The sequence below is a fragment of the Geospiza fortis genome, unplaced genomic scaffold (assembly GCF_000277835.1).
Source record: "Geospiza fortis unplaced genomic scaffold, GeoFor_1.0 scaffold66, whole genome shotgun sequence".
In the NCBI taxonomy this organism is placed as follows: domain Eukaryota; kingdom Metazoa; phylum Chordata; class Aves; order Passeriformes; family Thraupidae; genus Geospiza; species Geospiza fortis.
The window spans coordinates 4,837,457-4,863,682 of NW_005054312.1; the positions used below are offsets into that span (position 1 = coordinate 4,837,457).

At 39.8% G+C, this 26,226-nt stretch overlaps 1 protein-coding gene across 1 annotated transcript in view; it reads right to left on the reverse strand.

Annotated features, from left to right (window-relative positions):
* HSD17B12 (hydroxysteroid 17-beta dehydrogenase 12) overlaps positions 1 to 26,226 on the reverse strand; it is an 82,233-nt gene that overhangs the window by 28,610 nt on the left and 27,397 nt on the right. Inside the window, exons 2-4 of the mRNA XM_031055792.1 lie at positions 23,109 to 23,155; positions 18,668 to 18,743; positions 4,118 to 4,228 (exon numbers count right to left, since the gene is read on the reverse strand). Of these exons, the coding sequence (XP_030911652.1) occupies positions 4,118 to 4,228; positions 18,668 to 18,728 (172 nt within the window). The 5' untranslated portion in view covers positions 18,729 to 18,743; positions 23,109 to 23,155. The remainder of the gene's footprint in view (positions 1 to 4,117; positions 4,229 to 18,667; positions 18,744 to 23,108; positions 23,156 to 26,226) is intronic.

Below are 26,226 nucleotides of genomic sequence, written 5' to 3' on the forward strand. Positions count from 1 at the left end.
GGGGACCTCGCGCCGCTGCCCAGCTCCCTGCGCGGAGATTCCCGGCGGGAAACCCTTCTCCTCGTCACCCCCACACCTGCATCGAATTGCTTAAGCCTCCTAGATTTGGTTTTTTTCAATACTTGACACTGGCACGGTTTTATTCTCGGACGTGAAACCAACAACCCATTCCCTAAATCCCAGCCCCAACAGGAGAAAACTTCTAATTCTGTTCGAAAACAGAGCTGCTCTGCAGCCTGGAACTCCACAGAGCACATTGATATGGAGACAAAAAGCAGCAACCAAAAGGGATCTCCGCTTCCTAAGTATCTGTTGTTCATCTTACGCAAGTGAATCGCGTGACATGTGGTTGCTGTGGCAACATTTTACATTTATATAGTGTCTTACACCCCAGAGAATCCCTAAGTGCTATGTATGCTCAGCAGCACTGTGCACCTCCAGGCAGGAGTCTGCATGGGGACAAGAAACGTCGTCAAAAGGCACTGATGCCTTTTTCAAAAAATAAAACAAGATAGCCCCTCCATCTGTGCCAAAAGCTATTGTTTTAAGACCCAGCCTGAAAGATAATTTAGGTATCAACAGAGATGCAGGATGCGCTAGAAACAGGAGGAAGAGATTCTGGCAAAGTGCACCAACTTCATTCGGAATTCCCTCAAGCTCTTTTAGTCCAGATCTTAGTGTATAAATGGAAGTTCATTAGTCATGCTGTGTGTTTCAAATTTTTAACTTTTAGATAACCTTTAAAAATTGAGGTGAGGAATTGAGGGGAACACGGAGTTGGCAAAATCCCAGCAGACATTTGCTATATTTACAAAGAGTGAAAAGTTTTTAAAAGGAAGATGATACAGTCTGGCTACTGCCAGAGTGAACCAAATTTTTTTCTTCTTTTCATCCAAAAATAAACTATTTTTCGTTCCATCTCTCTAGAAAGGATTTTGGCTACGAATTGTGGCAGGGTTATGGGACTAATCTTGGTAACTCTGTCCAAATTTAGAATGCTTATATGATTCATGCTACAGAGACAGTCACACGGAATTCACACCCCTTACTGCTGACTGGGTCCCATTTTCTGCAATCATCTCTGCTGCAAGTTTGTAACAGACCATTAAAAAATCAGGTTTTGGGTTGCACCACCATATTTTAACTAGAAAAAAATGGATAGCAACAGGGTAAGATACTGTCCAGCAAAAACTCCTTTCAATAATCAGAGCTATTTAAGAATGGCAAAAGGAAGATTTCCCACCTCTGCTTGTTTAACATATTGCTGTAGCTAGCACATGTTCGAAGTCACTGACAGACGCTGTTTTGAACACACAGCAAAACATTATGCAAACTCTTTTAGCCTTCCTACGTGGGTGAGAAGAAGCTTCCAAATAAGAAGTTTACAAGGATTTCAATCTGTAAGTACTTTAGTTATACTCTGTGCAACTCCATAATTAGAAGCTCATTCTTGAGCAGTACGTGTGGAGACTCCTAGGTCTCCAAGTATAAGGTTAAAAAATAATCAGTGCTGATCACTGGCAACTGCACTGTGCTACCAATGCTTCTCATACCTACTGTTCCAGATGAGACCTGAAAGAAGAAAATATGCTGGAACCTGAGAACTCAACCCTTATAGCTGTTCTCATTTAAATCCATGTTTTCCCTCACACTAACATGGAAAATACAACTCAACAAAAGCTACATTCTGGATTCCAACAAATATTACAGAATTTAAAATATAAGGCACTAGAGCATGAGATTAATTACCATAAAAGCATTAAAATACTATCCTACAGGAGTAGCCATCATCTGTGTGGAAAAATCACATTGGCAAATGGTTGCTATTAATACAGCTATATCTGGGGGAAAGCAAGTACCCACATATCATGTAATCTGGTGATCTTGGGCACAAGATCTACTAAAACTGCAGGGGACTAGTTAGAATAGAGGTTCTTGTAAGGTACACTGACAATGGCTGCAAAAAAAACCAAAAAAGCAGAGGAACACAGCTAGAGAATACACAACTCCAGAGTATTTAATTGCCATTTTTACCATGTTTTTAGCCAAGGTGCTCAAGCAAATAAAAGCAAGAAGCAGGCTCTGTTTAAGGAACATGCTTTGTTTTCCTGTAATGAGCTTACACAAAATTTGACACACACACACTACTTTAGTGCCCAGTTTGTGCGAAGCTATAAAAAGTCAGATTTTCACTATTTTGGAGATCACCATAACGTAATCACAGCCTAAGAAATAATAAAAACCCTTCCAGTGTGGATATGTACCTAGCACAGTAAAAGGTTTGCTGCTGTTCTGAGACATTTAAACCCTCTACCAGTCTGCAGCAATTGCTACGTGACAGGCAGCTTGCAAGCCTTACAGTCCCTGAGTGGATTTTGACAGGACAGATTAGAACGTACATTAATTTTACTCTTCAAAGTTTCTTTGGAACTTATTTCCTTCAGAAACAAGAAACAAGGCATTCACAGCTGTGTCACAACTACTCTTTACACAAAACGCATCCTTTGCAGTTGAAGTTACTCCAATGGCTTTGAATTTTTATAGCAATTAAATGCTGGATGCCATGAGTTGTACGTACTCAAGTCTGTTAAAAGTAGTAGGGAGCATTCTGGGGCTTATCCTTTAATGTTATTTTTTAATTGCATTTTTATATATACACTATTTTCTTAAGCATTCTTTTCAAACATTGTACAACAAGATTCATCTATTAGCAACAAAGTTCATACAGTATATTATCATGTATACAACAAATTTGTTTTGAAATACGCCTAAAACACCCCACAGTTAAAGTTCCAATTACTGCACTTCAGGTTAGTAAAACGAGTTTTGTAGTGAGGAGTGCTTTATCAGATGACAAGTTCTAATAGATGTCTGAGCCACATGATTTTTTCATGAATTTAACCATCACAGGTTCTCATCCCTATACTGACTAACCACAGAAATACAGGATATGCACAGATGTATGTGTTTCCAAGGGAAAAAAAAACAAACAGAAAACCAAAAAGCAATTGCCTTTACCCCCCTGTTCAAAAAGGATTCAGGTAAGCTGCTGGTATGTTGAAACTCTTCTTAGCTTGTGATAAAACACCTATATGAAATCACCTCAGTTCTACATTTGACAAAGTTACTGGAGGGATCACCTTGTCTTTTCAGGGACTCCCACACCACTTAGACTCCCATGATGTAGCAAACCATACTCATGCATATTGTGCTCCTATCAGCAAAAGAAACACAGCTTACCAACATGGCCAGAAAAGGCTTAGGACTTTGGAAGCAGCAGACAATTACTTCATGTTCTATTGTAATGACTGAATTTCAACAGCTCTGTAATTAAAAGTTCATGGCTCTCGCACAGGGCTGTACTCCTAAACTGAATATCTCCTAAGCTATGCATGTGAAGCTTGCTTAGGATCTAAGATGGCATTACATCATAGAATCATAGAATAGTTTGGGTTGAAAAAGGACATTTAAAGATCATTTAGTCCAATCCCCGAGACATCTTCAGCCAGGTCAGGTTGCTCAGAGCCTCATCCAACCTGGCCTTGAATGTTCCCAGAGATCGGGCACCCCCCACCTCTCTGGGCAACCTGCTCCAATGTTTCAATATCTTTTCTTCTTTATGCCTAATCTAAACCTACAGTCTTTTACCTTAAAGCCATTGCTCCTTGCAACATGCCTATTACACAAGCCCCACTAAAAAGCGTCCCCATCTTTATTACAAGCCTCCTTTTAAGTACTGAATGAGCACAAGAAGGTCTCCCCGGAGAGAGACCTTCTCCAGGCTCAACAACCCCAAGTGTTCACATCACAGTGTTTGCAGTCACAAGCTGCAGTCAAAGGCCTCTAACAATCACAGAATAACACACTGAACACATTCAATAAACATAAGTTCCTAGAAAGTAGGAAGCACCATCTCACGCAACACATGCAAGCACCATCTCATGTAGTGTATCAACAGCAAGCTAGAAAACATCTCAAGCATGCAGCAACATAGCCCTAGTCAGACAAATAATAGCTTTTGTGAATTAGTCTCAATAAACTTCAATATGGGAAGAAGTTAGTAGGCACGTCAAGACAAAACACCACAATGAAAGATTTAGAAAGATCAGATACAAACCTAAAACACCAATCTCCAGGCCTTCCAATCCTGCTTTGATTCCATTGTAAATATCTTCTCTCTCTCCAAAGTCTGCCACAATGACTTTTGTTTCCACTTTGTACTTCTCCCCTAGAATAAAACAGTTTTGAGAAGTCTGAAATAGTTTGCCATTCAGATATTAAGACTGTATCAGTTATTAGGCTTCACAAAACATTTTAAGTAGCTAGCATTACACAGGAACATTTCCACCTCTGCAAGAGGAATCCTTGAATTTTAACATTACCTGCACAGAAGTTCATGACATTAAGCTACTTCCGATGAGAACATAAATTCTCAAATGATTCTGCACATTTTACTTGTAAGAGACAAGAAAGGTGGCAAGATAGCAAATGATACACTTTTGCATAGAACAGAAAAATAGAGAAATCTGGAAGTACATGTACACAACAGTGTTCACATACAGATTGACAAGAACTTTTTTTTTTCAACTTAAGCCAAATGGCAAATTAATTGTTTCAGACCAAGCAAACGAATTCTGTATTGCCCTCCCTTTTCATTCTTACTTGTGGTCCCATAAAACTTTTTTAATCTTTAGATTTTTGAACATGTACCAAAAAGAGAATGTGTGGGTGAACAAGAAGAGCAGAACTTCAAATTTGATCATTGTAAAGCCCTTCTGATGTTCTGTCATCTCCAGCCTTACTAGAACAGGAAAAATACACGTAGGCAACTACATTTTGAAAAACAAGAAGGAACGTAGTAAAAATACTTCATATAAAAAGCAACTCTGCTTTCATCAAGCTAAATTATATTGACTTAAAAGCAGTACAATGTCCTCTCAGACTTCAAAAGAACAGAACAGTAGCTTAACATCGCAGCATCTCTGTTCTGCTGCACCCAACTCCCACCCTAGCATTCCTAAAGGGACCTGTATACAGCTCGAGAAGGATTTTGCAGCACTTTGCCCCCAGAGCCATTCATAAAAACCAGTGCCATGTTAAAGGAAAAGAATCATTCACAAAAAAGATTAGAAGCAGCCAGATTCCCATGATGCTCCTTCCCATTCAAGGGAAAGCCGTGACTCCCATGATCCTGCCATCCATTCATGCAGAATCATGAATCTACTGAACTCACTGGGTTGCTCGCTGCCTCCCCTCCCCCCCGCCAATATCCCTAATGGCACATGGAATTATTTCTGCTCCTTTTCCCATCCTCAACCTCTTCATCTCTCCTGAACAGTTGCATTGTTTAAAAATCCCCTGAGAGATGTTGATATGTCAAATGACGACGTAAATAGTATTAAGCCCCTACTGCAGCAGCAGTCTTGTGATTGCGTCAGAAGAAAATCAAGTTCAACACTGGAGGGGGGGCATAGAAATAGTCTATTTTTGAACACAGCTGTTCTAATGTTTAGCACACACATTTGTTTTTTTACAGGACACAGTATTAAGGACAACATTAGAGGCTCATCTCATATTTGCAAATGGACTGGATGGGCAAAGCCCAAGTCACACACTTTACACACATGCCATTTTCAACTGTTTTGTGGGAGTGCAGCTGTTGTCACTGCCACTCAGATGCTTTGTGAAATGCAAGCTGTTTAAAGGACCCAAACACTATTCTCACAAACTTGCTCAATTGGTACTGTCCTTTTTATACTAAACAGTCTTCATTAGGATTGCTACCAATCCATCTTTAAAGCTTCCTGAAATCACTGCAGAGATACTGAGAGGACAAAGTAAAGACAAATATGAATACTATAAACAGAAATAATACTATAAATTATATACACATCACTATACATAATACTATAAATAGAAAAAAATAAAAAGTGTTCACACTACTATTTATATAGGGCCCTTCTTTGATCCTTTAGAAAATTAGCAAAGAGCCATTACACTTATGGTAGTTAAGCAACACACCTATACAAAGCTGCAGCATCCTTTGTGGGCAGAGAGTGCACAGTACGAGGTATAAAACCATGTGAGAAGTAGAAGGCTGCCCACTAGTATAGCCAGAGTGGACACGGTCATTGTGAAGTTGCTTACGCAAACACACAAGACTGCCTTGCCCCTACGGATACCACCAGCTGATCAAACCCTCCCTTCCCATTTCACAACAGCTTCCAGGTATCCTGTAACTTTTTCATACCCTGTGCTCTGTCCCAGAACCTGCAATAGGTGGGAGGATCCCCTACATCAGAGAAAAGACTACAAGATACACCTGAAAAACCAAATGACAACACAAATAGCATTAAGTCACTTCCATGTAAACTTGGTCTAGTAGCCAGAGTACGAGGTGCAGAGAAGAGCAGGTGTGCTCTGCTCTGCATGAAAAAATAGAAAAGGGAATTTCCTTGATCTTAAGGATTAAGATGTTCTCAAACAGATGGGCTGCAAGACAGAGAAGAGCACATTCCTATTTTATCTGCCAAAAAGACACTGAGATATAGAGTAATAGAGAAAGAAGCAAATAGGCTATGTCCTTATCCAGGGTATCTAGGATATCAGGTATCTGGGCTACTGCTGTCCAAGAGAAAATCTGAAACTCCTTAATGGAGCTTTCAGCTTGAGGACCAGGAGATACTTGAGAGCCACAGGGAGTGAAAGGAGGGTATAAGCCAGTTTTTGCAGCCACAGCTAGAGGACCTGAAAGAGCTATTACTTGCCAGCATGTCCAGCATTTCTGATGATATTTTGAAAAGTAGATCTGATATTTTGTGTTTAGAACTGGTATTTCAAATACTCCTTAGCAGGAGACTAAATATTACAAGCACCAGGCAGTAGTTGTGCAACGGTCAGTCATCACCTATCCATAGGATGGGAAAGGAAATTCAGCAGATCTCCTTCACAATTCCCAATTCTGACACACTAGTGTCCTAATCATCTCATTTACTAAAAAATTCAGTTGAGACCAGTACTGACCCTACAAATAAGTTTTAACCTAAACATTCACATGTCCAGCTAATTTATGGGGTCCGTATTACCTTAGCCAAGACATCTGATCATTTAGCAAGATACCAACTGTGCTCAAAAGAATCCTGGTAAACCAAGAAAAGCAGACATGATCCTCTGCAATCACAGCATCATTTGAGAAGTAAGTTGTTGACCATGAACAAATTTTCACAGCTGTGGAAAGGCTGAATGAACCTACAGTCCCAACAGTGATAGAGCAAGCTCGTGTAAACAGTGTACAAGACAAAAAGATGAACTGAACTTCTGCAGAAGATACTGGGATGTATTCTTCCCAAGATCCAGAGAGCAACCCAAGAACACAGACTCCAGAGGCAGAGGCACAGTGCCGTCCAATACAGTGGTCATGCAAACAAAAGCAGAACATAAGATACACACTCAAAGGGGAATATAAGATAACTGAAAAAGTGCCTATTTTTGCAGTGGTAAAAGAACTACTGACTTTTTGAGTCACGTTCCCATTGTGCATTTCTGAACAATACAAGATGAGACAGTCTGGAAACAAATACACTATTTAACCACATTCTTCACACCATCAGAAGTACAAACACTTTCACATACAAACCCTTGAAGGACACATTACTTTCAGTATCCTCAGAAGAGGACTCCAAATAGTGTCTGAAACCTTGGCTAAGGTGTTACTTATTCCAAATAAGCATAAAAAAACCTTACAACCATCCTGAGGAACAGCCAACAGGACAACACCTGCCTGATTTCTCATCCAAGATCGTCAGTTACAACATCAGTAGGTGAAGCAAAAGCTTAATTAATTCCAAAGGCCAGATATCGCTGACTTATGGGAAACGTATCCAGTCTTGCTATGCAAGGAAAATGCTGATCTTAACTATCAGGAGAAGCAGGGCACACCTTGTCTACTAAAAAGATTCACTTGCAGAATAACACATTGCCTAGAACATCAGGAAAAAAAGATCACACTGTAATTAAAAAAAAAAGGCAGAAAGCTAGAAACTACAGTGAGCTATGCTCTAAAGAATAACAAAGAACTGTAAAATGGCTAGGAGGCAACCATTTTCAATTTTTTAAAAATTTGTTTTAAAATATTTTTAAGCTTGCAAATAATTGAAATCAGCAGCCCTCCTGAAATCTTGGTTCTTGGCTAAGAAAATGCTAAGGAAGTTTTCAGACACAGATAAACTGTGCTTGAAAGAAGGTTCCCCAAGAGGAGCAAGCCTGTGTACTTCGATGCAACAGCAAACAGACACCAGTTTGGTGGTCAGGTGAAGCAGCTCAGTTTACCAAAGAGAAGCAGTGTCAGGGTGTCTGTCATACAAAAGTCCTGTTGGGACACAGGAAAATTACAAGATCTTCATCCCTAATAAAATAACATTCGTTCTTGAACCACCTGTTTCAAAGCAGTTTGCTGGAACAGCTTGAATTTGCACCAAGAATGTTGAGGCAAATCCAGTCAACTTTGCAACAGAGAGGTTTGAGATACAAGGCCCACACTGTAAGCAGGTAATGGGGATGGTTCTTCCAAGATCAGGCAAAGGATATTAAAAACTCTTGCTAGAACTAAAGCATCTCACCACTTTACATTCAAAGCCAATATAAATATTGCCATTACAGTGATACAGTATAACACAACTGCTTGCAGAAATATAAAAAGTCTCACTTGGTCTTTAGCTTCAGGACAGTCAGAGATTCTAAGCAGTAGAAAAATAGCTCTCCGTTTTTCATCATACAGGAGAGGACAAATTTGTTTGGGTAAGGAGAATCAACTACATCTACAAATAAAGATGCCATCTTCCCAGTATCACTGCAGTGGTAAAACTCATCCTAATCCAGCACCCAGTCTCCAGAAACAGAATTTGTAACCTTCCAATATAGGGTAAGAAGCTGAAAAATGAAAGCAAAACATTAAAACCTCCTGATTTTTAGTACTCTATCTATGCAGGACAGAGATGAGGAATTTAAGACTATAGAGTGGCTGCTGAGAGCTCTACAAAGTATTTGGTTTATTTTAAGGGAGAGCCATTCATTTTGGGAATGTATCCAATTTGGGACTTTCAGAGTTCACAGAAGTAACTCACAGTGTCATGGATGGATGGAATCTGTTTTCCAGAAGTACCAAGTACTTCCAGACTGGTGGTAGCAGACTGTTATTACACAGTGATATATTCACCATGTAGAGGCATGTTAAAATCAGCTAGGTATAACAAGAGCTAGTTTTTTCTGAACATTTTGAAGTGTCTGCAACTCTAAAGCCAAATACTGCTAATTGAAGAAATCGCTAAAAGGAAGCTCTGTTGCACCTGTTGCAAAGGAAGCCTATGCTGTTCCTGCATAGCTTAAGATGCTTGCCTACAATTTAACAGTACTTGCTGTTTCCATAAATTGTTTTAAGCATATGCATATGAACATTTGGTCAAGCCTCTAGGAAGAGGTTCCAATTCCTTTCATTCAAGTACACATGTAGGACTTCCAGGGAATTCCTTACATACTGCAATAGTTGCACATATAATCTCACAGAAATAGCTTTCTTAAAAAGAGAGAATATTTTAAAAAATCTAATCACATAGAACTGTGGAGCAGGTAAAACAATGACAGACTTTAATTTAAATGTTCTGTTAACTTTAAGTTTCAATATACACAGACATATAAAAGTCAGTTCCTCACGTCTCAGCTTTCACAGATGACTTCAGCTCTCCAAGCCAAAGTCCAAAACCATTGAGCCATTTGGGTGTGTAAGTTTTTAATGTGTATGTACAGTACTACAAAACAGAGGGAAAACACACTTTATTAATAATTGCCTCCATTTGCTCTCCTCTGACTTCCATTACATCAAAATACATTACAATTTCTAAAACACACTAACCAAGTCAGAAACACATTCTGAGCAACGCAGGATCAATCAATAAGGCCATTCACCCAAATATTATGCTCAGCATTGCAAGCTTTTCTAAATCAAGCTTGTTCTAATTACCAAGCTAACTAAAAACACAAAATCAAGCAGGCTGTGACAAACAGCTGCAGAGGCTGGCAGCCAGGGGGGCTGCACACTCGAGTGCTGGCAGTGTTTGCAGTGCCTGCAGGCAGCCAGGCGAGCTGAGCGCGGTGCTCCCCACGCACCCCTCACCCCGTGTGCCAGGCACGGGGGGCTCCCAGGCCCCGCACGTGCGGCCGCCCCCGTGCTGTGCTGTGCTGTCAGGAGTGGTGAGTGCCAGAATAGCTCTCTGCAGCACAACTCCCAAAATATCCACTCTGGCTGAAGCTGCACAAGGAGTGGCTAGGGCACAATCCCGAGCTGTTTCAGGGGGATGCACAACGTGAAGCGTGGGAAGGTCACTATTGTGTAATCGGCAGCTTCTCAAACTCCCCTTCCATCTCTCCTCTTTCCCCACACTATTTTCAAACCCCCACGAATTTTTTTAAAATATTCATTGATGTATTTGTTGTCACTAAGCATAAAGAGAGAGAAATTTTTAATTTACTTAATCATTTTAGGAAGGGCATATGGACTGTTCCCATACTTCCTGCAACGTTTCCTTTCCCTTAATGCCATTATTATTGTCTGTGACAATGTGTACACCTGATACATGTATACATGTAAACATGCATTTTGCATTGCTTTTTGCAAAATGGAGTCTAAATTCTTCAGCCATATACTTATTGGAACAGTACTTATTTAAAAAAAAACAACACTTTTTTTCAGATTTAGGCTCAACAGAATGAATTTCAGAAAGACCAGAAAAAATACACAGTAAGAAGAATCTAGTGTCACTTATAGAGACTGAAAAGTGTCATACCATGGATTAACAAAAAAAAAATTGCCCTTACTCTCAAGTCAATTTCAAGACATTTAAGTCAGTCACTCTACTTGAATTAAAGCAAATTTAAAAAGGGAAACAAGTTTCTAGGCTAATTCAGCATTATCTTTTATACCTCCAATACAGCATTCACAGTAAAATGTTTGCTGTAGCCCAAGTCAGGCACTTAAAAGGACAAGTTTTCAGGGTTCTCCAAAGTATTACTTGTAAGGAAAAATCCACTGTTAATTAGTCCCCATCTACTGCTCAAAGAAATAGAGTACCCATTCAGCACTGGAAGTGTGGCACATGCCTAAGGAGTTATAGCAAGCATAATTTTCAAATTTGTGTAGCTACTGGATAAAAGTGCTTATTTCTCATATTCAAGGATTTTTTAAAAGAATTTGTTGTGCAGAACAAATCAACTAAGTTTCCTTTCTCTATGAAGAGCTACTAACTAGCATTTTTTTTCCTCACCACAACATATTCATGAAAAACCACAGAAGCGATTATCACTGTTTCCTCAGTAGAGAAGTCTATCAGGGATTTTTACAGCTTTGACAGATAAAAAGGACTTGATGTAATGGAACTTAACCTGCTAAAAAAATGACATAAGACTAAAATACACATTCATAGAATGAAGTTGCAGAAGGAAGATAGCGCTGTTTGCACCACACAGTCCTTTCTTGTGCCAGAGAGAGACTATTCCTTGCAGTGACATTTAAAAGGCCTGATTTTAAGTCCCTTGGTAATAGAGCTTCTACCGGTTGGCTTAAACTAAATTTTCAAAACAGATTTTCACCCAATCCAATGTGAAAACAATCCAATACTTACTTTTTCATGTGATGTTCAGCTTATTTTACACTGAAAGTGATAAGCAATAGATTGCAGCTTACGTGTTAACAAAAGGTGCTCAAAGGCCCAGAGGCTCTTGTTTTGGCATCCCTAAAGGCCTATGTCACAGACAGGTTGTTACCAGAGACAGGCATTATGTTTCTGAGTATTACAGAAAATGCAGTGTATCCCCCTCACACAACTATTGCCAGGCAGAGGCAGCAGTGACCCCAAACATTTGCAGGGAAGACAATTCCTGGTTGTTCAAGTCTGGCTTTCAAAAGTACCAAGGAAGTCACCTGCCCATTGATCCAATTACCTAACATGTAAAGCTTTAAGACTCAAGAAACCATTAGGTCCCAGAGTTAGTCCTGATCCTACAGACACAATATACAGAGTACGAGGCTACTTCTGCTGTGTTTATATTCAGACAAGGAAACCCAAAGTCCCGAATTCATATTTAAATAACCTTCATACATTCCTTTCCCTGGACTTCCTGGGTTTATGAACTATTAGTAAGTACTGCATAGAAATACACTGGCAGTGAGGTTCACAGCAAGAACCTTCTCTCTGGAAGAAACTCACTCAGTCCTACCAGGTGTGAAAAATCACCATCTCCTAGAGCTTGCCAGCTCACCTACTGCTTTGTGGAACTCCTACACTGACCAATAAAGTTCCTGGTTTTCATCCTTAAAGCCACCTGTGATACGTGGTCTGTTACTCCATATGCTGACAGATGATATGGAAAGGAAGTCCTTCTGCAAGGATATCACTGGTCATCTGCAGAACATTTACTTGTGTATGGTCCTACCAGATTGCTACCTCAAAACTCTCCTAAGAGGTGAAGTAGTTCTAGGACTGCATCCTGTAGTTTGCAGGGCATCTGTCAAGTGTTGCTCTCCAAGTATTCTGTTCAATTTCTTTAAATGAGTCCAGACAAAATGTCAGTGAGAAAATTCAAGAGAAGACCATAAAAAAAGAGGGACTAAGTGGGAAAAATACCCAGCCACAGAAGCAGAATTCTTCTTAAAGAAGAAAAAAATTCAAAATTAAAAATAAGCTCCCTTTCCAACAGCTCTATTTTTTACATCAGGGTCATCTACTTAATTAATTAACAAATTAATGAAAATTAATTCAGTTTGAATCCTCTGTCCACTCTCTACAGTGCCCACCAACTGCTCCTTTAGTAAGTGGCTCACACAAGGCAAAACCAAGAGAACTTCCTTCACTTCATCCAAAGGAAACTTTCTGCAGAGATTAAATTCAAGAGTTCATTATCAAAGACCCTCACACTACAACTTTATGTGAAAGGTGACTTCAGTGCATCAAAACAAGTCTAAAATATTTGAAGCCATTTTGTCAAGTTCAAGAAATATATAAGGATTTCAAGTATGTAAACCTGAACCTGGCTCAGGTGGATAGAAGGCTGCAAACATATTCATTTACCTTAAAATAGATCACAAAAGGTCAGAATAACTGCTAGATTCACTTAGTCTTCATGTTAAGCTCAGGCAAGTGAATCTTGTCATTTCTGTGCAAAGAATGTCATTTCTGTGCAAAAGATGCCCCCTTCCTCTCAGAAGCTGTCTGCATTTCAACCTCCTCTATTAAACGCAAATATTCTTACTTGCCAACTCCAAAATGTGAGAAGGATGTACTGTGGTGCAGCAGAGAGAAAATCTGAGTGACAGGGCAGAGATGAAGGAGCCAAGTGCTCCAAGGGAGGTGCAGGGAGTATCTGCAGGGTTTGTCATAGGGGCATTTCCCATTTGCTGCAGTGGGTCATGGTGAGGGATGGGGCACAAGCACAGGGCTCAGCATCAGGTCTGTTTCAGGATGCTGCCCACAACCTGCTCACCAAGAAAGCAGAAGAAAACTGTAAAACCCACCCACCTAGGAAATGGGGAAGAAACATTTCTAGGTTTGGCACCACATCCCATTTTTGTACTCAAAAAGCATGCCAGAGTATTAGAACACAACAGATGCTGAATATAAGCATGACAGTTACCAGTTAATGATACCCAAAATCTTAGGGTTAGAGAGTAGTTCAAGATGAAGCTACCATGACCAAGCAACTTACACACACTACACACTGGGCTGAGGAAATGTATTGGAATGAAATGACTACATAGATTTTTGCAAAATTGCCAAAAATCTTTATTTCCTTATAGAAGAAACTTGTATTTTCTTATAGACATGTAGCAGAATCCAAGTTTTGAACATTAGTTCCCAATGCATGTAAGGCTGTATGTATGTAGTTCCCAAGTATGAAAGGCTTATAGCGTATTCCAATTAAATGTTAATTTTTGAGAATACTTTGGAAAAACAATTGATTTCTCTAAATTCAAACAATTTAATTGGAGCCAATTTTATCATCTGTGTGTATGTAAAACTAAACCACGAACTTTAAAGCAGTAAATAGGAATTTCCTTTCATTATATAATAACTGATGACAAAATCTGCCATGTTGCTTTTATATGCACTCACCTACAAGTAAGTAGTTACTCAGACTTGTAAGTAGAAACACCAGCAAGCAGTAGCAGTTTTTTCCTGGCTCTTGCAGCTCATGCTCAACTCCATCATGAAGTGTCCTGTGAAGGTACCAGCTAACAAGACACCAATACCAAATTCTTTGGACAATTTCCCTATAGACAAACTGAAGTTTTTCCTTGCTTATCTGGTCTGAACTACATTCTTCATATTGCAGTCCCTGGGTAATGAGTTTCTACAGCAAAGTAGTTCTCAATTCCCTCAGAACAAACTTATCCAGTGCAGTCACTGAAGCTTTTCTGCCTGCAAATCCATGGTTCAAGAACCAACTGCTAGCACAGAGCACCTGAGATGTCTTGGACCATGCTCATTATTAAATACAGCAAATCAGGGAATAGACTCATTATGTGGCACTCAAACAATTCTCCAACTCTCCATTCAGAGAGAAATTCTCTTCCTGATCCTCCCTGAATGTTTGGAAGTGTTTAACAATGCAATGCAACAGACACTTCAGAAAAGTGGTGGAACAGTGAAGCAGCATGAACTAAACTAGAAAAGCCTTTTTTACAGTGACCTTAATAGTCTGTGCTTGTGCCTGACAACTTGATTAAAAGATCTAATATACTTCCATGAAATTTATATCATTCCTCATAAAGGTTGTCCATGACAACTGAGGAGGAAATTCTAAATTTTTTCTTCAGTCAGTGGCCGATACTCTATTTCTTAATAGAGTATACCTATTATCCTATATTGTCCCTATTCTATCCTATATTATCTCTATACCCCTATTTCTTAGGGAACAAAAAGCAGAATTTCTCTTTTATGGCAAATCCTACAACACCTGGGTAGTCTGCAAAAACAAAAACAAAAAAAAGCTTTAAAACATGCTTGAAAACACAGTGAAAAATCTTATAAAGTCTTCAAAAACTTGTAATTAACCCACTAATTTTTGTTGCTCAAACTGAGCTGCACATTCACAACATCTGGTGTTCCTATAACATCAATTCAGCCACTTTAATGTGCATGTGCACATAAAAAAAAAATCAGCTCCAGGTCAGCTGACATGCAGAAAGACATATGAGTATTTCCCTTATGATGGTGGTTATACAACTTGCATTTTGTAAATAGATGTCACTCCTAGTAGAAGTATACCCTGTGAGCAGATGAGTCTTCTGAAGTAGAATGAACACACCTGAGTCTCAAAACCCCTGTCATTATTTATGGCAGAGTGTATCTATCCATTCAATAGGATAAGCATGAGATTGATTAATGAAAAGGAGGAGCAAACTGAAAACATGCACAGAATCACACAACTCAAAGAACTGGAATTAGTTAAACAGCCATTCTTCCTTAAAGTGATTAAGAGTCATAACTCAAGAGGAGCAGGCTCTGTGCCAACTTGAAGAACAATGGACCACTATAGAGAAGTTTAAAGTTACCTTAGAAGCCTGCAAGGGATCCGTTTAAGTAATTACAGACCTAGCATTAAAAAAGTCACCCACCTTATATATGTGTTGAAGACTGCACGCAAGATGTTTTCCATTACCATCTGTATGGCAGATTACTTTTGTCAAGTGAGCAGTTTGCCTTATCTCTCTCTTTGAGTGACCACATTCACACCTTCCTCGGGAGGGGACCTCTGCTGATAACAGACTATTGAATATCGGTGCATGACTGATAAGAACTATAACATCCCATTGTGAGATGCTCCGCCCAGAGGGAGGAGCCAAGCACTGCTACCCCGATATAGTCTGACATTATGACACTCCAACACAGCTTTTTCTCCACTAGATTCCCCAGAGGAACAGCAGCTGCCTTTTCCTCCTGGATCTTTAGAGGAAGACTACATCCTTCTCTACAGATCCTCCTTGCTCCAACAGAACCACACCTGATACTTCAGGAGGACTGCAGCCACATTTTCAATTGGACTACCACCAACACCCTGGCCGACAGGGTGTCAGGTTGGGTTCTGACTCTGTCAGTGTTGTTCTAGTGGACTGCATTGTTTATTTTATTTTTATTTCTCCCCATTAAAGAACTGTTATTTCCTGCTTCCATATCTTTGGCTGAGAGCCCCTTAATTTAAAATTATAGCAATTCGGAGGGGTGGGGAGGGTTTATATTCTCCATTTCAGGGGAGGCTCCTGTCTTCCTTAGGAGACTCCTGTCTTTCCAAACCAAGACAATATGACAACATCTGAGCAGACTGCAGAGACCACATGGGACTGGATACAAGACAATTCTGTCCAGCTAAAACCTAGCAGGATCTGAAAGTGCAACTCAGGCTTGCTTGCTCATGCAGACTATCCTAATCCATGCCACGATGAACAAGGTATACTTTTCAGTAGCTCAGTGTTGTCAAAAGAAGTGTTCTGAAAACCCAGCATGAGTCATCTCATTTCAGAGCGGTTTAGGAAAGGAAGCAGAAAAATGTTTGGGTGAGGCCTACCAGTAATTATGTATTACAGGCTGCTTCACATAGGGAAATGTACCTATTTTTTTAATTTGAGAACCTCTCCCAGCAGCTACCATGTAAGTGCTGAAGCTCAAAGCAGTAGATTTATCTATCTTGTCAGCATCACGCTTAATTCCCAGGGAGAAAGAGATACCCAAACTGTTACAGAAAGGGTTATGACCACTTTAAAGAAGCTTGTTACTTCATGCATCGGTGTTTGATTCCTGAACAAGACTATTTGTAGAAACTTCTTTCAGTTATAGCTTGACTTAGCAAAACAACTTTATGTAACGTCGCTAGAAACGTGACTGCACATGCCCACACAAATGCAGCAAACTATCATCCAGCTACTGCAGTGAACCACCAAAAAACACAACCTTGTTGTAGCTTCCTTGTGTATGGGCAGCAAGCATCAGCAGTGAGACAGGTTACCTAGGCAGTGACACCTATTCTACTGCATTTACACTGTCACTGCATTGACCAGAGTGTCACAGGTAGGTCCAGACACTGCAGTGACAGCCTTAAATGAAGGATACTAATGAACAATGCCACTTACTTCCAAATTGGTGGAAGATAGAACTTGATGACAACTTTGCTCTAAGAAGGAATGCTCTCTACAACTTAAACATACACATAAGAAAGAATAATTTTCTGTCTAGAAAACAGTTTGATATGCCATCTTACATTGGACACTAAAAACCAGAAATAGTGACATTGCTATCAACAGAACTGTATGCCCTGACTTTACATCTAGTACAACAGCTACTGTTTAGGAAGCTGAAGTCCTTGAGTTTTTCAGTCATCTTTACTTTCACTCAGCAATCCTTTACAACTTCATACAGCACAGTGTGTTGACTCTTGACTTAGGGGATTATGCTTCATAGTAAAACAGTGCCACTAACAAATACATAGAATTTTTTAGTAAACTTAAGCCACAATTATACATTTATGACCTTGGAAGGAGAGCAGTTCTTACCATTATCTGCATTACATGCACAAACCATTTTAGAAAGCCTAAGCAAGACAAGGGAGGGTAGCACAGAAGCATCATCTTAAATGTTTCTTTGCCCAACATCATTATGCTGAGAAACCTGCTTTATTGTACACAACTTCTACTCCTGCTTATCAAAACCTTTTCACATGGTTATATTTCTCACTTTATCTTGACATACACTGCACAAACTAATAACCTTGCATGAAATATGCCCTAATACAAGAGATATAGATTAGAAGAGGAATTCTTGTGGTTTACATTATACTTTGCTCTGATTGGGAAATCATTTGTCAGCATGAGACTTGAGGAAGTTTTTTCCTAACTGATTCTGTAGAAATACCCATTTGTGATTGAAACACTCCAGTTGCTCCCTTATTTTTCCATTACAGCCATTTACTACGCACTTACTGAAGAAACAATCCCTAATACAGGTTCTTAAACACATTAACTCATTCCATATATTCTTATGACTATGAACACTCATCACCTCAAAAGAGCTTACAGGTCTCTAATATATTCTTTGAGTAGTTTATTCAAACAAAACAAAAAAGAGGGAGATGGGGCAAGTTACCCACAATAAATCTGTATACTTGGTAAGACAACAAATAACAAAGAAAACACTTTCAACAACTTCTAGTTGCAAAGAAACCACCCTTATGGCTGGAGTCCATGAAATCAAACTCGCTTTAAACAGAGAGAATATTCAAATGGAGAAGTGACTGCATGTTTCTTGCCTTATTATGATTTTAGACAACTACTACTATGTGAATAGGTGGTATTTCAGTCTGGCCTGGTAAGCTATTCTTATGGAAGACTAACAGTTTTAGGAGTACTTATTCCAGAATTAAGCCCTATTGTTCTCAGAAGTTAAATACGAAGAGCTGTAAAATTGAACTGCAAGGCCTTTACCACTTATATCTGTAACATTTGCACTGTGCACAAGAGCAAACTCTTTTCAAAATCAGAGTTGTATATATTAGCATGTATGAAATTCATGTGCAATTGCATTTATTTATAAGCATGCCAGTGAAGTTTAGGGAAGAAGTTTTAACTCACTTATTTCAGTAGAAACCTGGTCCAGTTTTTCTTTTGACCTACTGATTAGAACCACCTTCATTCCACGTCTTGCTAACTGCAAGAAGACAAAACAGGAGACATTAGAATAGTCATAAATCACTTCCAAGTTAGTATCCTAATCAAAGCAATTGCAAAATTCATCAAACATCCCAACAATATATGACCAGCAAGTCTGAAAAAAATACAATTTCAAATAGAGATACAAAGGGGAAAACCAGGATAAATACTTCCATGTTATTTCTTATTTAATTCCCTTCACACCATGCTATCTTCTCAGTCATCTAATAGAGGTGGATAGGCACATTTATAAAATAGAAAACAAACAGTGGGTATTTTACAGAACTTTTACACTACCTCTGCAAGTCAGAGCAAAGACATTATTACCCATAATGAAGTTTAATGTGCCAAGTTAAGATATCCATGGTCACTTGAACACCTGTGTTGCAACTCAATACTTCCTCCCTTTAGTAAGGCTCCACTCTTACTTTGTACTACTCATAGGTATTAAGGTTAATTTACTTCTGCAACTCTTTTAGGGAAGCTATCTGAGGAAATTAAGATGGGGCCAGAGCATACCATGGTCATCAAATCAGACCTGCCACTGCAAGTTTAAAATGAGATCTAACAACTCAATTGAAAAGTGACTGCAGGAAGACAGTTACATATCTGATTTACTCTGAAATGAAAATTATGTTTGTGACTACTTTAAGTAGAAACAATATCTCTATCCACAGTTCAAAGTGGCTCTGCCTTTCAGACACTTCAGACACTTAAGACCTACACATAAAAACCATGTATGTTGTCATTGCTCCATCAGAAGCTGATGAGAATGGCACTTCAATGGAATTTTAGAAAACCACAACAAAAAAATCAAAAAAATCCCTACTAACCAACCAACAAAACACACAGACCCAAAAACCTCAAAACGCTACAGCACAGTACAGCCACAACCTGAAGTGGTTTAAAGCCATCTACTTTTCTAGCAGGAGTATGCAAAGCAGTAGTGATTCTGTCTGACAGAGGTAAGGCAGAGTTCACCCATGAACTCTCTACTTCCAGGTGTGATCTCTAAGCAGTAGAAATCTCATACTAGATCTCATGAGCATAAAGTGAGGCGTGGTGACACCAAAGACACCACAGGAATCACTAGCAAACAGCTGCCAGGTTCAGGCTTACAGGCAACTTACTCCTTCGGCTCGAGGAAACGATGTGGTGTTACAAGAATTACTGTCTGAAAGGGATGAACACATCCAGCCAACTGCAGATAAGCACCTGGCACACTGGAACACACTTTACATGAAGCCCACAGTAGGCTTGGAAGGCACCAGGAAGAAGGGAATAGCACTCATTCCACAGGATGGAGGCAATGAAGGCCTAATTACCTAACCTGCTAGGACAATCTGACAGTAATCTGCTCAGAATCCAAAATAACTGTTGTCCCATGAGGCAAAAAGCCTCAGAGATCTTCCTCATGGATGCAAAGCTCCAGACTGCTGACAGAAGGGTTTGCTCTCTTTCAGCAGTCATGACCCTTGGGCTCTCAGACTGCTTCAGTAGGTACCTGAGCTTAATGGAAAAGTATTCATCTGTATTTGTCTCAAAAGCCAAGGAAGTAAAGTGATGCCAATACATCCAGTCAGTGGAACTTCACCACATTTAGAGAATTTCCACCACAAGGGCGAGCTTGAGAGAAACCTCTACTATGTTCACACTAAAGGGATGCATTCTGAGAAGTAGTTTCCAATCTGAAATTGGAAACCCTTTTGCAAGTGGAGTTCTAAGTAGAAAGCACATAAAAGAGCCAACAGAAGACCCTGTAACTAGGAACAATATCACTAAGAGAAGTAATCAAAATTGAAAAAGATACAGTACTTGAGAGCAAGTTCAATTAAGGTGCCTGCTGAGCACTCTGCCTTCACTGGTACAGACCTAGTTGGTTGAAAGGAAACACAATCATCCAAAGTGAGATAATGATCCCGGAGATCCCAGTTACTAATTTTATTTTTATATAGGAACCCACTTGCTTTGTAGATAACCTGTTATTACACTTGCCCCTTTGGCCAGTATCCTTAGGGTCTTGAAATGGCTGAATGACAGGCCCTTAAAACTTACCATAAAAACTCACCCAGAGTAGCATATGTTGGGAAGCTAACCTTGTAGGCTAAGGATTGATGCAAGCAAGGGTCACCATTCTAATGGAGCTGATGAATGGAGGTGCTTTATTTCCTTAAATGCCATGTTAGTGACTACCACATTTTCCACTCTGGTAGTAAAACACTGCTGCTGTATAAACCTTCTCTCTCCAGGATGGAAAACAATGACATCAACAGCCAGCCAAAGCAAGGTTAAAGCTCTTGTTAGAATAGACATAGCAAGAGATTCTAAAAATGCTATACTAAACAGATGTGCATAGTAGAGTACTGCAGAGTATGCAATGGGATTGCAACCTCTAGTTTATCACCAGCACACAAATAAGGCTAAGGTTGAATTTATACTAATGATTTTCAAAATCAAAAGATAATGATAGAGGGACAACAAATACTGACTCCTCACCATATCCTCAAAACATGAAACCTTTCACAAAGGGCTGATCTAGCAGTGATATCAGTGCTGGGCAAAGATTAAAGGTCTTAATACTGCAAGAGTGAAATCGTAGAAACAGTTCTTTGCTTGGAAAAGGAAAATAATCTACAGAGCAGAGTATAACCCAAGATTCCACACTCATAATGCTCTTCCATCACTTTCCAGTGAGACCATATCAAACTTTCAAAGAGGCAATTCTCAACACACAGTTACAATTCTCACAAATTCCTTCAAGGAAAAGGAAGTTGTCTACACGACTATAATCACAGCCATCAAGGCCCAAGCAGCCATATGCCAGCGGAATTTATAGTAGCCAGGAAGGAATTTTTAGTAGAAAATCAAGCCTCTTCTGGCAGACTTCTGTAGATGTCTCTAGAGTTAAAGACTGAGATGTACTCCACATTTCGCCCCACATCCACACTTGACTTTATCAAAGTATTCTTCATCCATTTAAGCTGTCAAAGGATGGATTTGTGTTTTAATTCTAAATAAATGTTTAAATAACAATAATAAATACAACTCAAAGTATGTTTTATTCTGTAGCCCAAGAATGAGTATCTATACCCTTTGGGTATTCCTTTTTGGGGTGCTCTGTGCTTACAGCAACCACTGCAAGGCAGCTGTAATAGAGACGGTTTTCCAACAGTATCTCATACTTGTGATGCTTTCCTAATGGGGGTTTGAATCCAGCAGTCAGCCAGCAGCAGACATTCATGCTCAAAAGCAGCTTATTTCTTAGAGACATTACAGAACATAAAGCAAGCTCTCATTTTATTCACTGTGGTGAGCACAGTGACCTCCTCCCACTTGCTCTAGACAGTTAATATTAAGTGTTGCATCATTTGCTTTGGTGCCATGTAACTGGGGTACCTGGCAGGTATGAGCTGTGAGCAATATGCCAGGGTCAGGTGCTGCTGGCACCAGGCTTAATTCCTTTTGCAGCCAACTCCCCTTTCTCAAACTAGGACTATGAAGTACTACTTCCTGCAAAGTAGAAATAATCTGGGGGCTAGGGGTGCAGGTAGCAGGGCAAGGCACATCAAGATGACAGGAAATCCAAAGGACAAGGACCACCCATGAAGAGGAAGAGGAATGCCATTTTCCCTGTGGGCTTCGCAAAACAAAAAAAAAAAACTAAATAAGAAAAAACTGAGGAAAAGGGAATATCTCACAGCTGATCTCACACAAAATCATGCTGGTGCTTCAGAGAACACAAAAATGAGCACAGACGGGCTCACTCTGATACTAATGCTGAGTTTAAAGTTATTTTTGCTATAAATTGTTGCAGTCAGCACTATTTGTCATTATGTTCTCTGGGCTTATAGGCTAAATTACCCTATACTACCAGGCACTTTCTGTCTTAAGCAATACATTCCAGTATATGAAACATATTTGGAGCCCACATATCCATCAAGAGCAAAAGTACAGTAGAAGAGATAAAGGTAAAACCCAGCTTCAGAGACTTCATAAACTAGAGAAAATAATTGGAACTTACTGCTAGCAGCTGTAAATGCCATTTAGTCAGTGCCTGGAAGTACCAAAAGGAATTACCAAGGGCTGAGAAAGTTAAAATTCTTTTAAAAACAAAGGAAGTTAAAAATAAAAACTGAAGGACAAGGTAAGAGCTGAAAATATAGTTCACAAATAGAAGAAACTAACAAAAAGAGATACAACTTTTGGCGGGTTAGCAGAGGAAGGCAAGGTAGGAGACCTCTTTCTCCACAGATATCTATGCTAAGATAAGGTGAGGAAATATCACATGCAGCCTGACAGAGTTGAGACAGCTTGACATATTGCCAAGAATCAAGACAGACTTCCAAGTGGTAGGAATTCTTACCTCTTCTGCATAGGCTTTTCCAATCCCATCAGTAGCTCCCGTGATCACTGCAACAAAAAAAAAAAAAAAGACAAATCTGCATTAGTTGCTTCACAGAAGTAATTGCAACGTGTGTGCTTGTTTGTAGGCTATTAAAGTACTAATTCCAGACAGAAACATATTAAAGTCTCTGAAACAGGTGTACAACTCCTATGAAATTACTTTAAGAACTCACACTAAAACTTTTCCATAGGTAAGAAAGGAGAGAAAGAAAGGGAATTAGGAGCCTAATGTGTTTCAAGAATCAGGTTCAGCATCCCTTCTAAAGCCAGGCCTCTGTCCTAATACTCTTCTTCAGAAACTTTGTGGACTAAGAGATTTCCAAGCCATTTAACTTAAAAAAAAGCAGATTTGTGACTATTAAACCAGCTGTCAACTTAGTTTTAAGTGTACAGTAATATAAAAAGTATCTCAAATCCAGTAAGAATCCAAGAAAACAAATTTTAGGACACTGGCAACAGCTTTCTGTTAGTGTTCCTCCAGCAGACTTCAGATCCTTGTGACCATTGTGTTCACCAGTACTGGTATGAGCGACTGATCCAGGCATCAGTTGCAAGCTGGGCTTCTACAGCTTAAACTTTCTCACCTGTGGGTGACTGGATCTGTGTCAAGCTTCAAGTCTTTCTAGGATTCTTTTCCACAAGCTGAGAAGCTGTGAGTGACTCAACATGCCATTAGTTTGACAGATTATTCCAGGGCTCTCGCCACACTAGTAGCTGATCATCCCAGTAAATAGCAATTCCTCCATACAGAAACTGCTTTTCCAACCTCTTTTTGTGCAAGTAAATTCAGCATCACTTTTTTTTCTCTCTCAGCTTTTTCCTCTCACCGGACCCAACACCTACACCTCAACATCCTGACATTTTTAGCTCTCCTGTCCAACCTGTCATTTACCAGTCTCTGCTCTCACTCTCCAAGTAGCCACAGAACATACTGGATTTTTTCTGTTTGTCTTTTATCAGATCAGAAGAGTTTGGTTTGTGCTTCCACTACTTATCGCTGAATGTAGCCATGGCCAAATAACTGGACTTGTTTGATATTTCAGAACAGTGAACTGGGAGTGTTGGTTTAACTCTCAGGTCAACCTCTACCTGAATGAAAGTCATAGCAGACAGAGGTGCTGTCTGGCATTGGGATTCAGCAGTAGCTCCCCTTTGGAGCACTGGAAGGAGATGTGTTTGCAGATGATTTGATTACTTACTGCTTGCAGATCCCCTCTAACAGTTAGCATGCAAACTGCAGCCAGAATATTTCTGTTTGAGTAATAACAGCTAGGAAATGCTGTAACCCTTTCAGTCTCTGTGCCTGCTACCTATACATATTTGGCTATAATAATAAAAGATTAAACTGCTGCAAAGGCCCTATTTGAGTTTGAATGGTCCAGCAACAATTCAGTAACAGGCTAAAAAGAAAGATCCAGTCACATCCCTGATTTAAGTGAAATTCACAGATGACCACAGATACATGCATATATGTTTATGCCCTCCCTGGTTTCAGGGTTTATTTCCAAGATGACATAACTCCAGCATGATAAGGATATGCATACTGCACACACTGGATGCTCCCTCCAGCTACTAAACAGAGCTCTGGCTGCTGCACTGTCAGTGTCAGGGAATTTTATTGAGAAAACCAAGTATCTGTGTCACACTGCTTTGCCACTTCCTATCCAGCCGCCATTAGGGAAGTGTGAGTTACAGTTTTGGTACAGAAACAAAGCAGTGTAATGAAAGGTGAACCAAGGGTCCAAATGACCAATAAAAATCAGACTTTAGGGACGAAATCGAGAATACTTTCCCAGGAGCCCATTTCCTGCAACCAAACTTGGGCCAATTTTGTTACCCATTCAGCCAGACACACCACAGTCCTGCAGGACAGCATGATCCCTTTAGTTCAAAGACTAACAAGCTTCAGTTTCAGCCTTGTTGACCTGGGATTCACATTATGCGTACAAGTAATTTTTGCTTCAGCAAAACAATGAAGCACACAGGAGTGAAAACAGTACCAGGACCTCTCCCTGTAAGGATCACAACAGTAGCTGGACAAGTTCTAAGCTGACCCAATGTGGAAAACATTCTACTTCAGTGACTTGGTCAAAGCGGTTGTTTCTTTCACCATAGTTAGTGAGGCACCTAAAGAAGAGCCATTCCCTTTAACACTTAGATTGTTTCTTCTCCTTCCAACTCAGAATTTACAGACTTAATGGTTTTATTCCCAGATAACAAGCTCAGCATTTCAAAACACTGTTTTCTGACACTGCAAGTTATTCCACTTCTAGCAGCTGCAGCCAAAAATGCATGCTCCATGAGGCAGGGACTCCAAAAAGCACCTGTAGCCCTTTAAAGGCTTAGTAAAGTACAAGTAGTTTCGGTCAAGGATATTTACTCATTTATTGGATCCATTGCTTAGGTAAATGGTAATGGAATCAGCTGGAGCACGAGACATAAGCTGAAGATCAGGGATTTCTAACTGAAGTGTGAGTAACAGGATGGTTTTTTTCCCTTTATAAGTCCTAGTTCAAATTAAAATAACCTGTAGTCCAGAGATTAAAGTACCCTCCAGAACAGGATGTGAGAAGTTTAACTAAATCTCATGTACATAAAAATTACAAAATCCCATCAGGAAAAAGTAGTGCTTGAGCCATCAAATACAGAAACAGACTCCTGGTTAATACACATCCCTGTTTTGCTTCTGCTGCAGGAAAAAGCCTCAGGATACAGTATGCAGCTAGTTTTTCTTAGCAATAAGGGAACTCCTCACAAGATGACACTGAGACCATCATTTAATTAGTGATTCCATGTGGAGAAGGATAACTGTCTTCTGCTCCATGCTCCCACACCATCTTGAAGAACTAACAGTACAAGGACTGCTTTCCAACACCTAACCTAAAACCCCTTTTTCAGGCCACACTCTCCTTTCTAAGGCCCTTTGAGAAAAGCCACCTGGCTCAGTTCCCTCCCATTCCAAGCAAATGGATTTCCCATCTACAGCTGCACTGGGAGAGGCCATGGAGGTCAGCACCCACAGACTGAGATGGGAAACATGCACCAACACAGACCCAGCCTGCTGCTGACCAGTAGCA